Source organism: Atractosteus spatula, chromosome 7, assembly GCF_055471065.1.
Source record: "Atractosteus spatula isolate fAtrSpa1 chromosome 7, fAtrSpa1.hap1, whole genome shotgun sequence".
In the NCBI taxonomy this organism is placed as follows: Eukaryota; Metazoa; Chordata; class Actinopteri; order Semionotiformes; family Lepisosteidae; genus Atractosteus; species Atractosteus spatula.
The window spans coordinates 2788630-2803373 of NC_142712.1; the positions used below are offsets into that span (position 1 = coordinate 2788630).

The following is a 14744-nucleotide window of genomic DNA, read 5'->3' on the forward strand; positions in this document are numbered from 1 at the left end:
AATTAAACAACACATTGGTAGCATTACGCTTTTATGCATTTCCGATTCGTTGCTACAAAAAAAACTTTTAAACTATTCAAATTTTTAAAACTAACCTAAGAAAGATCATTATACCCTTCTTTAACTCCCAAGCCACACAGTACTTGTGCTTGGATCAGTCCTCAGAGGTAAAAAAAAAAAAACCTCCACACCTGAAGAAGGCCGAAACGTTGTTTTTTTTCTCTTTTCTTTTCAGCAGGGAATAAACCTATTACTTGTTCTTCTTAAGTATGTGTAATACATGCAAAATGAGTGAATAGTTTTACTTGCTTTCTCAGTGATGCAATAGATTTTCTTTGCCTGCTACAGGATCCTGTCTTCTCTACTGGGTATAATGTATTTTCTGTCATGTATAATTCATTAGACACGGACCAGTTAGAGCTTTATAACTGGACTGGAAAAGCTCAGTATCTTCCTGTCCTTACTGCTTCGATGACAAGCAGGAGACTTCACTGCTTGGTTTTAAATGAGGCGTATTTGGGCTGGGAGATGAATTGTTGAAATAGAGGGAGCGGACTGGCATTGGAATTTGATTTCATACATTCACTTCAGTGGCCGGACACTTCCTCAGTTAAAAAGCCTCTAGTTGTATAAATATTTCAGAATAAAAAAATGCTTTTTGTTACAACACACTCTTTTCTGTCAAAGAATTCACAAAGTGAATAGTCCCGATTTCAACATTACTATATAGCATTAAATTATACTATATGTCTCTACAAATGTATATTGTATCAACCCAGTATACCTAGGAAGTTACATGACATGAAACAGATGAAACAGTGAAAAGTCTTCTTGTACTTAGCATTTTTAAAATAGATTTCCTAATTTCTTGTGTTCGTAACCCATATATTACAGGATGTAACAGGGGAGGAATTACCACAATATGTAATGACATCATTAGATTTACATATGTCGGCACGTAAAGTTCCAATCGATTGTAGATAACAGAGAAAAGAGTTGCCATGGAGAAATTGACAAAAGTGATTAGATGGGGGGCACACGTGCTCCAGGCTTTCCTTTGTGCTTCCTTTGAAGCTTTCACACTTACTATAAGTATCCTTTGATAGGAGAGCACCACAAGAATGAAAGGCAGGACTACTAAACCTGTCGTGAGCAACAGGCCAAATGCATTGTTCAGTCTCGTGTCTGCACAGGACAGGTTCACAACTGCTAAGTTGTGACAAAACAGTTTATGGATGGTAAATCTGCACAGGGGAAGCCTTGAAGTCAACCACACATGTACGGACATGCCAGAAATGGGAAAGAAGTAGGAGAAGGCCAAAAGTTTCCTTACTTTTGCAGGAGTCATAATGTTGTAGTACTGCAAAGGTTTACAAATAGAGATGTAGCGGTCGTATGCCATCACAGTTAGAATTGCATATGCACAAGTGCCATAGGTACTGATGCAAAACACCTGGACTAGACAGCCAACATAGGAGCTTCCTTGAACATCCGAGAGTAGATTGTCCATTAGCTTAGGATAGAAAGCAGAGCTTCCGTACAGTCCATTCAGAGCCAGGTTAAATAAAAAAATATACATGGGCTTGTGGAGGCTTGATTCCAGGTAGATCACTAGCATGAGAAAAACATTAGCAAACACTGTTAGAAGGTATGTTAATAAAGCAAAAGTAATGTACAGGTACCTTAGGTTGCCTAAAGAACCATATGAAGTAAAAATTAAAGTACCATAATAGGATGAAGAGGAGTTGCTCATTGTGCCAAATCAATCTGTCAAAAAAAAAAGAAATCTGAGACAGATAAACACCATTCATAGAGAGAAAATGTAGACAAAAAGAGAAATTTTGAAAAACTTTCTGTTTTCCAATATAGGCTTTACAGTCAACCACATTTTATACATGTTTAAACTTAAGATATTCACTGAAATAATTCCAATATTGTGGAGGTAAAACTATAAAAAAAAATTTAAGTTAAAATCTGAATTAAAAAAATGTATTTTACTGCTACTACATTACCGTGACTGTGATCTCCTTGCTAAGGATGATGTGAGTAATGACTGCCAGAGAGCATGGTTTTATATGTACTGTACCTCAGTGTATAGACACAGTTTTGTAGTCTGATTCTATTCTAAAACCCCCTCTGAGAACATTTCATTTACAGAGTACATTTGGGTTTAATTAGAAGAAGAGTGAAGTTGAACAGTAAGGGTAATCTTGAAAAAAGAATCACAAATATATTCCAAATTAACTACCTAATAAATATAATTCAAGTGAGGGGCTGCAGAGGGTGTGAGCTGAAGTGGAGATAGTAGATTATTAAAGTTAATAACGTTATTGTCATAATTTTCATTACTTTTATTATTGGTACTAATGCAAATAACAAAAATACCCAATTGGAAAAATTGATCAATTGAATGTTTGGTAATTTGGTTAATTAAATAGGATCTCTCCTGTCTGTGTGGCCTTTTGTAGATTTTTTTTAACATCACAAGAAATTCACAAACCTAGACGCTGAATCACAATGGATTGATTTCCTAGTGATATACAACAACAAAAAAGACTGCACACTTGTTCTTTTGATGATTTTATTCTATGACTTTATTTTTACAGTTACCATGTAGCAAAGCTTAATGTAAGCAAGAACATTGATAGTCTGGTAAAGTGTGCTGTAATGGAATTTGCTGATCTGTTAAAATTAGCAATCTATAATCAGATAAGAAGGAATTGATGAGGGACAATACCCTTTAATATAGGTACAATATTCTTTAATAAAAAGATAAACAATCGTATAAGTTCCTTAAAAGTGATACAGCTGTACACATTTCTCCATGGCTCTCATTCGAATATTAACCCCATAAAAATAAATCGTGTGGGAGTGGAAATATCATTCATCTAATTATTTAAATTTTGATACTACCTGTTAAGTACAAGGAGTCTAAACATAGTCTATTTAAACACTTTATTGGCAAAGCCAACAGCTGTGCTACAGTATGCCTCCATTCCAAAGCTTACTTTTATTCCTGAATTCTGGAATAGAATATAAAATCATGATATTTGTAAGGAAGGCAATAAAGAGCAAGTACCATGTTGTCACAAAACATATTTATTGGCTTCAGTGCTTTCCAACTAAATGTGTTTGATGCTTTTGTTTCTAGAAATCTAAATTACCGAAATAAAAGTGGTAAAGTTGAGTGTTGCCAACCTACCTCTTTAGGTTTGATTTTGCCCTGGGGCACTTGTTGTTCTCCTACACTTTCCTTCTATAGTTCAAGGACATGCTGTCTAGGTTAAGTATCACCTCTAATCTCCCAAATGGCTCATTTGGTAAACATTTCTTAGAACAATGGGGCAAGCACCTGAGCGTGGAGTTATACTGAGTGTCACTGCAGAATTATCTTTCCTTGGTTGAGCTACAGGATATGGCCAGCAAAGAGTTCATCAGCTCAATGTGACCAGCAGGGTCCATGCAGGATCATGTGCTGAAAATGTAGGCTGTTGATACTTTCAACTTGTAGTTTTCCACGTCGGATGAGAATGTCGTCACTCACTAGCATTGTCTCCCCTGAGTCAGCAAGCTCCAAAAGGAGACACAGTTCAACGTTCAGTAATTAATGGCACTTTGAAATGTCCATAGAGACCTGAATCTCTTTAATTTTTCATCACAGCTGCTAAGGACATTTTGTTAATTGGCACCCTTGGTTTATCATCTACAGCTGTTTTTCTGAAGATTTTTAGAATGCTTTTCCAAATATCTTGTGTTCTAATTCCATATATTATTGGGTGTAAAAGAGGAGGAATTACAATAAAATGCACTGACATGAAAACATTAATGCTGGTTGGCAGCTGATAATCAAAACGATTATAAATGACAGAGAAAAGAGAAGCCAAGGTGAAATTGATGAAAGTGATCAAGTGAGGCGCGCATGTGCTCAAAGCTTTCCTCTGCGCTTCCTTTGTAGCTTTGAAACACACAAGCAGTATCTGGACATAAGAGTGAAGAACAACAACAAAGGGGAAAGCTGCAAAAACCACAGTCAGAAACAAACCAAAGACATTGTTGGCATTCGTATTTACACAGGACAGCTTGACAACTGCCCAGTTGTCACAGAAAAGTTTATGGATGGTAAATCTGCATAAGGGAAGCCTTCCTGTTAATGTAATGTGGATCAACATACCTGAAACAGGAAGCAAATAAGCCCCAGTCAAAAGGCCCTTTACTTTTGCGGGAGTCATGATGCTGTAGTATTGTAAAGGTTGACAAATGGAGACATGCCTGTCGTATGCCATAACTGCAAGAATTGTGAATGTAAATGCACCATAAGTGGTTACACAAAACACCTGAACAAGGCAGTATATATAGGAACTCTCCTGACCGCCTGAGAGTAAGTTGTCCATTAGTTTCAAATAAAAAGCAGAGCTCCCATACAGTCCATTTAATGCCAAGTTAAATATAAAAATGTACATGGGCTTGTGCAGACCTGGCTCCAAGTAGATCACTAGCATAAGAAAAACATTTGCAAACACTGTCACAAAGTACAACAGCAAGGGAAAAAGTAAATACATGTACCGCAGGCTGTCAAGAGAGCTGTATAATGTAAAAAAGAGAGTCCCATAGGTGGACGAAGAAGAGTTGATCATAACGTCAGAGCGAGAGCACCTGTGAAATAAAGCACATTTAAAACTCAGTTCCACAAATGCAGAAAAAACAAGCAAGACAAGCACACATACACCTAAGATACAAAGGCATGATAAAAAAATTAGAACTTCAGCCTTGTATTGTGTTTGATAAAAAAAAAAGCATTGTCTCTTCTGATGCAGATAATGTCCTGCCATTACCTTCTCTGTCGTGACGTTTGTTAGGCCTTGATTAGCTGCTGTGTAAAGAGAGGGCTAGGGACGGAGCTTTATATCTTTCTCCTCACGTGGCCACTGCTCCCTGGTTAAAGGCTTTTCCTTCATCATTTTCACTGCAGCTTAATTAGTGTGCGTAGGGAAGAGAGCTGGGGGAAATACACCGGAACTGCTGGCAATGTCTTTAACAATTTACATTAAATTTGGTCTCAAATATTTCATTATTAGTTTTGCCATTTTTAGCTGCTAAATTTGGAGGTATTTACGGTTTATCAGTAGGCTCATGACATACAATATGTAAAGCTGTTCTTTTTATTTTTCTATTTTATTTACTAATTTTACTTTTTATTTATGTTATTTTTGCACTGAAGGGAGAAAAAAAGCTTAAAATACATTGTATTATGCCTTTCATATAACATACTTTGTGCCATGGTTTGGTACAGTATTTAAAATGTTAAAATTGTGCTTTCCTCATGAGGACACTACTAGTGTAGGGCTTTTCTTGGGTTTGCATTACCTTCTGTAGTACACTCAGCTCACAGATCAAGTTTGAATTTTTCACTTTCCTTTTAAAGTTTTATACCACTGCTAATGCAAGAGATGATGAACTTCACTAGAAGAAGGGTGCATTATCTGCATCTACATTCTTTTCACTTAATGTAAAACCATAAGGTTTTTATTTTTTTCCTAAAGTATACAGTTAGGACTTGCAATGAACAGACAGTAACAGGTGAAGTCTGACAGAATGCAGGTACCAAATCATAGGGGAGTGTTAAAATCTGGGCAACAGATTGGGTTTCACAGATCTCTGGCTTTATACTTGAATTTCAGCAATTTAAAGGTACTGAGAAAAAAGACAAGTAGAAAAAGATTTTACACAGATTTTTCACTACTAGAAATGTTTTTTTTTAATTTGTATTTATTTTCCTTGGCTGTTATTTTTTATTTTGAACTCTAAAAACAAAGAGAAGATATTCTACTAATTCATTTTATGTTTTTTATTATTTTATATGGTTAATTAAAAGAGTACTCGACAAATTTTAGGAACCAGTCAAACATAATAATTTACAGGAACAAGTAATAGGCTTATTCCATGCTGAAAAGAGAAGAAAGAAAACACTTCTTCAGGTGTGAGAAAGACAGGGCAGTAAGCAAAGGTAATGTGATAATGTACAGGTAATTTATAGTCTTGCATATATGGATTCTGAATATACAATGCACGATTTATTGAAATAACACCAGAACATGCATTACAAACAACAAACGTAATGGAATACATGAAACAATTTATTGTGATACAAAATGCTGATCATTCACTCTGGGATTACAAAGAGAAGAGTTAGTAACTACAGAGTTAAAATACATCAGTGATAACATGTGTTACGGTCTACTTTGTCTCATATAATTAAATTGGATGTTTGCCAAAAGTCCTTAATAACTTAAACTTCCCTGTGAGAAGACAGAGCTGGATGGTCCGACTTGGCAGCCTCTCGCTCTATGCTGGGAGAGTTCTTTTCTGGATGTAGACAGAGAGGAAGAAGGTCAGGACTTTGGCTTATTTTGGGCCTCAGCAGCTTGCGTGGGCTTCAGGCAGCCCTTTTCCAAGCTATAGCTTGGTTCTGAATAGGCTCAGATATCCAGGATGCTGACAAATGAATTCAACTATCTTATTTTGTTGAATTGGTGAAAATAATAGCGGGTTCAGGAGCACAATATTTCTTCTTTTGCAGAAGAAGAATTGTACACTTTACTGACTCTCTTTCTCAGCCTGGCATATTGGAGAATAAGTGCTGACTGGGACTGCTTGCAGTTATGTGGGTTGAAAAATTGGATAGCCAGTTTAGTTGGTGAGAGCTAAGGAGCCAGTAAGTTGAGCTGGGTTCTCATTTTAAGGTATGGCATCACAAGTTGGTGATTGGCCAAGATGCTATCAGCTTTGGTTCTGGTACCCTCCTCACTGATCACCTATGGGTGGATTTTCGTTTGGGTGATGAACAGTGACCATGGACCTGTGGTTTTGGGAAGAAAACGGACTACCAATTTGATAGTGTCCATCTGCACTATACTGTAATCCTTATATGTTCAACTTTGATGCAGTTTTATGATGTCACTAATCAAAGGAGCCCATAAGCACATTCTTCTACATTTAGAGAGGCCCATACTGCCTTATCAATGCAACAGAAAGATTATTAAAAATCTTTACTATCACTTAATTCTAAGTGTAATTATAGGTCTTGTTACTAAACTAGTTAAGATTCATTATGATGTGTTGACACTACACACTACAAAAAGAGGGTTTTACTTTGAAAAGGTAAGATATCAGTCTCCACCTACGACCTAAAGTACGATGTCATGTTTTGATTAAAAGGTTACAGTTGAATATGATTACAGGTAAATAAAATGAAAACTCATAGTGGCGCACAACAACAGTACGTGGTGGAACCATCCCGCACTTTGTAGAATTTTCCATTTGTGGCGTGTCATGTCAGCATTCAAAAAACTTTCGGATTTTGGAGTTTTTCGGATTTTGGAATTTCGGATAAAGGATTTTCAACCTGTATTAGTTTCAAGAAGATACAGTATCTGCTTTAGTGCAGGTTGAAAGACAGTCATTTGTTCCCATTAAACAGGAACAATTTATTTTAGAACTGCTTGTATAAAAAGTAATAAAAAAGATTTTTATTTAAGTAAAAAATTATCTTGTCAATCTAAATGGTGCAGTTTTGTTTGTGACAAGAACTGCATTTACCTACGCCACATTACTTTGCTGCATGAATGACTATGGGCTAAATCTGACTAAAATCAGATCGTGTTAACTATGTTATATAAATGTCTCCAATTAATGTAAATACAATGAGAGATAAAACGATTTTGCAAAGGAATAAAATACTGCCAATTGCAGTTTTTCAGGTTTCAGGTGCAGTTCTAGGTCATATATCCACTACATTAAACATTATGCAGTATTTTGAATAGTGATGCCTCAACACAGACTATAGATTGTTTTCATCAGGGTTTGGGGGCAATAATTATGGTATTGCAGCAGCATCTGCTGTCTGCTTTTGTTAAGCTAAGGAAACCATATCATTCCCCACCCCAGCTCATGCAAACTGACTGAGACCTGATTGAGGCCAGTAATTATGTGATTACTGCGTCATTTAAGAGTTCCCATCTAAACCCTGTTTGTGATGGAGGGTTTTAGATTTAGAGAACAGAACAGAGTGCCGAGTCCCTGGAGCCGGAGCCGACTTTAATCTAGAAGCCTGAGCCTGCTGTGCTTTAAAAAATAAAGCATGAAACAAAATCCAGTTTTGCTTAAATCTAGAAGCTAGTCATTCACGTTCAGTGCTTACTGGGTGCAGAGACAAAAAACAGTGCCAGGTGCAGCAGATTGTCATTAAAACGGCAGAGACCAGATGTCAGCACAAAGGTGAGCAGGAGGTATTGTTAAAATCCAGGTGAGGGTTCTTGCCACTTCCAAAGGAATAAAATGAGAGGGCCATAAAAATATGAAAAACAAAACATAAGGCAGAGGTATTAAAGAACTGTTTTTGCCACATACAAAATGGTACAGTACATACGTTTCCTTCTGTTTATATGATGTATTTTTACATTTTACGATCATAGTTTTTGTTTGGAAAATTAAAAATCTCATGATAAACAATGATCAACATTGCCATCTTCCATAACCTTTATTTTATATAGCATGTTTTGGAACACATCAAAAAAGTAACTTATATTCACTTATTTTCACAAAGTGAAATTTACATACTGTAGGTTTTTGTTGTTTATATAGAGCAACAATTTATCTACTCTGCAATAAATGTGTCAAGTTCCTCTTAAAAAAAGACTATATTACATTTTACAGCTTTGCTGTAAATGTGTGTTTTAAAAAAAAATTAAATAACCATATTGCTGAAATAAATGATCAATTATAGTCTCATGCATTTCTATGCTAAGTGTTTACTTAATTGTTAAGTATTTTGCAACAAATGGTCCTAGCTTAATATATTTACATTTCTTTGCATTGATCTACAAAGCACAAAATGTATGGAGTATGGAGTATTATGGAGCGGATATTGGTTTAACCCGCTTGGCTGAGGGCTGACCTCCTGGCCAGAGGACAAGGAGGCCAGGACCCCCACGCAGGGCAACCAAGGGGTAGCTGCAGAGGTGGAGCTGGGGTTGAGGTGGGATGCAAAAGTCGCAGGCAAGGGAGAGCAGGAAATCACGTTGGTATTTATAGCGTTTGGTGGAGGAAGGATGACAGGAGCGATTGCTAATTACTGAAAGCATGGTTGTCACCCCTCCAGAACTTTTGTTATAAACTCCATTTATCATAATATACATTTGTACTGTATTACTAATAGAAGAACAAATAAATAAAATACTGCAGTCTCATAAACAAAGATAATTTAAAAATATAACTATGTTTTAAACATAACATGGTACAGTATTAGATCTGGTATGGTATTAGACCTGACAAAAATAAAGAATGAATTGTATTTATCTGTAATTAATCTAATGTCTGGACTGGAATGTTGAAGAGCTGAATTCCTTGTTTACTCTGTTACTGGAATGAGTGAATGACTTTATCAGTTACAATTCACATAAATTGTATTTTTGGTAAAAGGACTTGTCTGCCCTTTTAAGTGTAGTCTAACTATTGTAATGGTTTTGTTTCATTTTTCTGTAAACAACAAATACCCTGGAGGAAGTACAGGGCAGAATGGTAGCTTAATTTCTTAAAAACACAGTTTCATAGTTTATGTCAAAATGATCATAGTGGCCACTTTAAGAAAAAAAGGTTTATACAGTAAGTGGAAAACATTTATACATTTGTTTCATTTTTTACTTGAAAGTCATGAAGAACACTACACGTTTTGGTTGACTGGCCTGCCTTATAGTATGAAAAACAAGGCAAGTTAAAAAAGAATTAACATAACTCTTACAAATAACCCAATAAATCAAATAGAAATGAGAGCAGATCCAGAAAATTGCATTGTAGGGTTTAATGTCCTTCATGACAACAGATAGATCATACAGGCTGCTTGCTGTGAGCACGAAATGTGTTACACAAGATACTGCTTAGACCAGGATGTCTGTAAAATGATCACAGGAGAGGAAGTTTCTTTTTTAAAGCCATTTACACCCTTCTCTCACTTACCCTTTCATACTACTGGTTCTCACATTTCAATAAAGCAAGATACTGTGTGTTTAATGTCTACATTACTAATACAGTATAATTATTTTATGTTAGTTGAGGATATTTCTTTTCTTGCTGTTGACTGAAAATTATTTTTTTTCCTCTTTAAGCATTTAATAAATACTAAAACATTCATCCTTCAATCGTGCATCAGTAAGCCTATTTCTGGAAAGCAACACAGCAGAATTACATCTTGAACTGGAGATCAGTCCATCACAGGGCACAACACTTAGAAAATGGGCAATTTAGTGACATATGTAAAGTAACTAACCTGGATAGGATGGGAGGTAGGAGGAAAACAAAGTACCCGGAGAAAAACTATGAGAGCACAGACAGAACATCTCCACAAAGAAGGCACCCCTTGCCAGAAAGGATCCAAGAGCTGTAAGTCAGCAGCACACCCCCCCCCCCATCACAAACGGGCCACTTAATACTAAAACAGGTGGAATTTCATATCATTAAAGCTGTTTTCACAAGATGGTTCAAAATCATACACTAAACATTGCAGATGTTCTACAAGCCAAACCTGAGAACATTAACAAACTCCTGTACTGTCCTTTGGATTTTCTTTGTTTCAATTAAAAAGCAAACCTCAAATACTTACACAACTTAAGAGTTGATTATTGTACACTTGTGTCATTTTCACTAGTGTATTATTTTTTTTTACACTTTTATATTCCTCAGTGAATTGAATTCCTGCCAAACTTTAGAAAGTCAGATTTCATTAGCACATTGGTACAGTGATTGAGGACGCTTTCTTAAAGTGAGCCCCGGATTGAGTTATACTTGCCTGTTTACCAAGCAGCTTTCGAATACATTTCCTGATTTCCTGAGTCCTGATCCCGTATATAATGGGGTGCAACAGAGGAGGTATCACAACAAAATGCACTGATATCATGATATTGACACCAGCTGGTACCTGCTGCACGTCAAAGCGATTATATATTAAAGCAAACAGAACAGCAATGGAGAAGTTGATGAAAGTGATTAAATGGGGGGCACACGTGCTCAGGGCTTTCCTTTGTGCTTCCTTTGAAGTCTTCAGAGTTATCATCAGTATTTTAGAGTATGTAAAAATAACAAAGAACATTGGGAGGATGACAAAAATAACTATCAGAAGGAGTCCGAAGACATTATTCAAGTTGGTATTGATGCAAGAGTTCTTGACAACTGCCCAGTTGTCACAAAACAGCCTGTGTATTTTCAGCTCACACAATGGGAGTCTGGCTGTCAACACTGTATTAATAGATGTGCCCAACACAGGAAAGAAATAAGAAAACATTAGAAGTCTCTTCACTTTTTCATGCGTGATTATTCTATAGTACAGCAGTGGTTTACAGATGGAGACGTAGCGGTCGTAGGCCATGACAGTCAGGATTGCGTACGCACAGGTCGCGTAACTGCTCATGCAGAAGACCTGGACTAGACAGCCTACATAGGAGCTTCCCTGAACTTCAGAGAGAAGATTGTCCAGGAGTTGAGGATAAAAAGCAGAGCTTCCATACAGTCCGTTCAGAGCCAGGTTAAACAAAAATATATACATGGGCTTGTGCAGGCTTGGCTCCATGTAGATAACCACCATCAGGAAAATATTTGCAACGAGAGTGATAAGATACACCACGAGCACAAGAGTGAAATAGAGATGGTGGAGGGAGCTGAGCGAGCCATAGGAAGTAAAAATCACAGACACGCTGTAGTAAGGGATGGAAGAATTGTGCATTATCATTTTCCCCTTAAACTGAGACACCTGTTAAGAAAAATAGACCCAAATACATTTTAATAAGATTTTTTATTCTTACTATTGAATTTTAAAGTACTTTAAAGAAACATGTTTAAAGGATATATGTACTAGATTGCAATAAAACAGTGAATAGCTTACTACAGTTTACAAGTCTTACATTACACATTAAAGATGATCTAAAAAGAATTAGTGCATAGTAGCCTATGGAGCCGGTAAAGATACCTCTGTTCAACGTGATCCTTACCTTCACCATTGCTGTGCTTTGGGCACTGGTATCAGAAGTGCTGTTAAATATATAGACATTTTATATCTTTGGGAATAATAACATTCCCTGTATGCTGACTCTTTTTCTGTTCGTCCTTGGAGAGGCATCGAACATATACTGTATGAGGCTTTTAGAAGGTTACTAAGAGAAGGAGTACGTTTGGGACTTTCTAATACAACAACAAACTAAAAACAGCAGTAACAGTAACTCCAGAAATATAAATGTTGCAATACTTTAGGAATTGTCAGAATTTAATTTGTCATGAGGCCTAGTTGAGCATCAGTCATCTTTCTCTTCATTGCACTGAGACGAATTGTTAGAGGACACTGAAGTGACATTTGTCCAGATTTCAACAAGTACAGAGCATTTCTTGCTGTTATGGAAGGAGGACACGTAACTGTGTTTCCCTGCTGAATTCCCAGTTACTCCTTCCACCAGGTTAAGACAAATGTATTTGTGCAGTTAGGAACTGCTAATTGATCCCCTACTTCACACAGTTGCAAGACTTTGCTCAGAAATTCTAAAAATACATTTGAATAAATCAACACATTCACAAACTCTTAGGCCACTTTGATATCTTAAAGAAACAATTGGAGTCTCGCTATTATAGCAATTGCTTTTGAACTGTAAAAAAATATAGATTATGCAATTTATTTTGAATTTAATAGTATCAAAATGTCAGATAAGCTATTTTTATTATATAAATTGAAAATCTGCATATCAAGACAGTCAATGTTCAGTGTCACTCAGAATGACCTACTGGTAGACACAAGCAAACAAAACAGCAGTTTATTTAGTGTCATCAAAGAACATAAAATTCCCACTGAGATGTTTCATATTTCTTAAGGGGTACATATGCTAATTGATTTGGCTCCTGGAAATTAGAATCTACTGTACTGCTTTCAGTTTACAAATCAAAATTATTGAAAGACCACATCCAGTAAGTTTTATCCATTATATACAGTAAAACCATGAAAACAAACATGTAAGAAAAATGTGTTTTGCAACAATCCTGTGATGCATGTTATCTTTTCTTTTTCTAAAAAAAAATATCAACCTTTTCCATTCAGAACAATTGTTAAGTTTTGTTGCAACACTGCATGATGAGAACGAAACAAACATGTGGACAGTTGGAAAATATTGATGCTCCAGGGCAGAGCAGTGGCTCTGTGGATAAGGAGCTGTGCCTGTGGCTGGAAGGTTGCTGGCTCAAATCCCACAGCTAGCAGAGGAATCCAACTCTGTTGGGCAAGGCCCTGAACCCCAGCCCCTTCAGGGGTGCTGTCCAATGGCTGACCCTATGCTCTGATCCCAAGCTCCTCTCCCTGTCTGTATGTCTCATGGAGAGCAAGCTGTGGTATGCAAAAAAAGATGAATTCCTAATGCAAGAAATTGTATATGGCTAATAAAGTGATCTTTTCGCCTTTGAATTGTCTGTTCCCCATTTATAAGGTTTTAGCGCCATCTCGTGCTGTAATGAGGTAGAACACTGAACTCCAGAAAGATATGGTTTAATGCACATGGCACCTGATAGCATAACTAGAAGTAGACATTTAAATGTAATAAGCATCATAAAAGCATCATAAAAAATTAGCTTAAAATGTTCAATTTATTTATATGAGGGATTTTTGACTAAAAATTGTAAATGTCTTTATTAGGTATTAACTGAAACCTGTTATATATGTAATATATTAAAAACCAAATCTTATAATAATTTATAGTTTATAAACATTACACAATGCAAAAACACATCAATGAGGAAGTATACTACAATGCGTTATAAACAAATAGTAAAATTGTATTTATGATCTAAGTAGACTTATAATCTGTTTTAAAGTATTACTCAGAAAATACACTTGACAATGATTTGCTGTAGCGTGAATCTTTCTGATATATTAATTTTATATTTATTTTAATTGTATTTTTACATAAAGCAAAACTCCTAACATTTCTCCTTTACAGAAATATACAGTAACTGCGATTTCTTTAAAATATAGATATTTTAAAATACCACATATCAATGGAGTATGTAAAATGTTTAAAATATTGTACACAATTACAAAAACAACATGTAATAAAGTGCAAAACTAAGCATGAAGTGCAGCAAAGCTGAAATTTCATATTTTAGATATTGAAGTTTTATGCTTGTGGATCACAGGGAGTGCCTCTTCAACTACGGTCACAGAAATGCACGATTAACTTCTATGTCCACTAGATGGAAGCAAACAACTTAGGTAAACAGTTAAAAAGGTTTAAGTGAGAAGCAAGATTCTTCAGTTCTGTTCTTATAGGAACACTGTTGTCCTGGTTTCCTGGTTTCCAACTCAACTGAGCTCTTAATTGCTGTGCATGCCTTGACTAAAGTTTCTTTATGGATAAGTGTTTGTATCCCCTCAGTCCTCGGTGTCAGAAATACTTCCCGCTTAATCAGAATTTAGTCACTCAAACTCATTTTAATCTTTAGCTGATTTAATAACTTGCTATCATACTGAATGTCTATTTATCCAGACAACTCTAATAATGCACAGCTACAGTCTCATAAAAAGCATGAGTGTTCAAACAAGGGGTGTGCCAACACTTGAAACATCCTACAAAGTTAATACTATTTTCTAACCTCAAATTACATTATAATTAAAATAAACTAAAATCCTGAAGCTTGTTGATGGGGAATTTGCACCCATTAACATG

General features: G+C 36.0%; 3 protein-coding genes across 3 annotated transcripts; all 3 read right to left on the reverse strand.

The window, feature by feature from the left end:
• Positions 1-784: 784 nt before the first annotated feature.
• On the reverse strand, positions 785-1753 carry LOC148830166 (olfactory receptor 1E16-like). Its single transcript, XM_088921836.1, has one exon. The coding sequence runs from the start codon at positions 1751-1753 to the stop codon at positions 785-787; it is 969 nt and encodes a 322-aa protein (XP_088777962.1).
• A 1891-nt stretch (positions 1754-3644) lies between these two features.
• LOC148830167 (olfactory receptor 52L1-like) lies at positions 3645-4634 on the reverse strand. Its single transcript, XM_088921843.1, has one exon. It carries the CDS (start codon positions 4632-4634, stop codon positions 3645-3647), a length of 990 nt encoding a protein of 329 aa, XP_088777969.1.
• A 6140-nt stretch (positions 4635-10774) lies between these two features.
• LOC148830168 (olfactory receptor 52D1-like) lies at positions 10775-11776 on the reverse strand. Its single transcript, XM_088921844.1, has one exon. It carries the CDS (start codon positions 11774-11776, stop codon positions 10775-10777), a length of 1002 nt encoding a protein of 333 aa, XP_088777970.1.
• Between the last annotated feature and the right edge of the window lie 2968 nt (positions 11777-14744).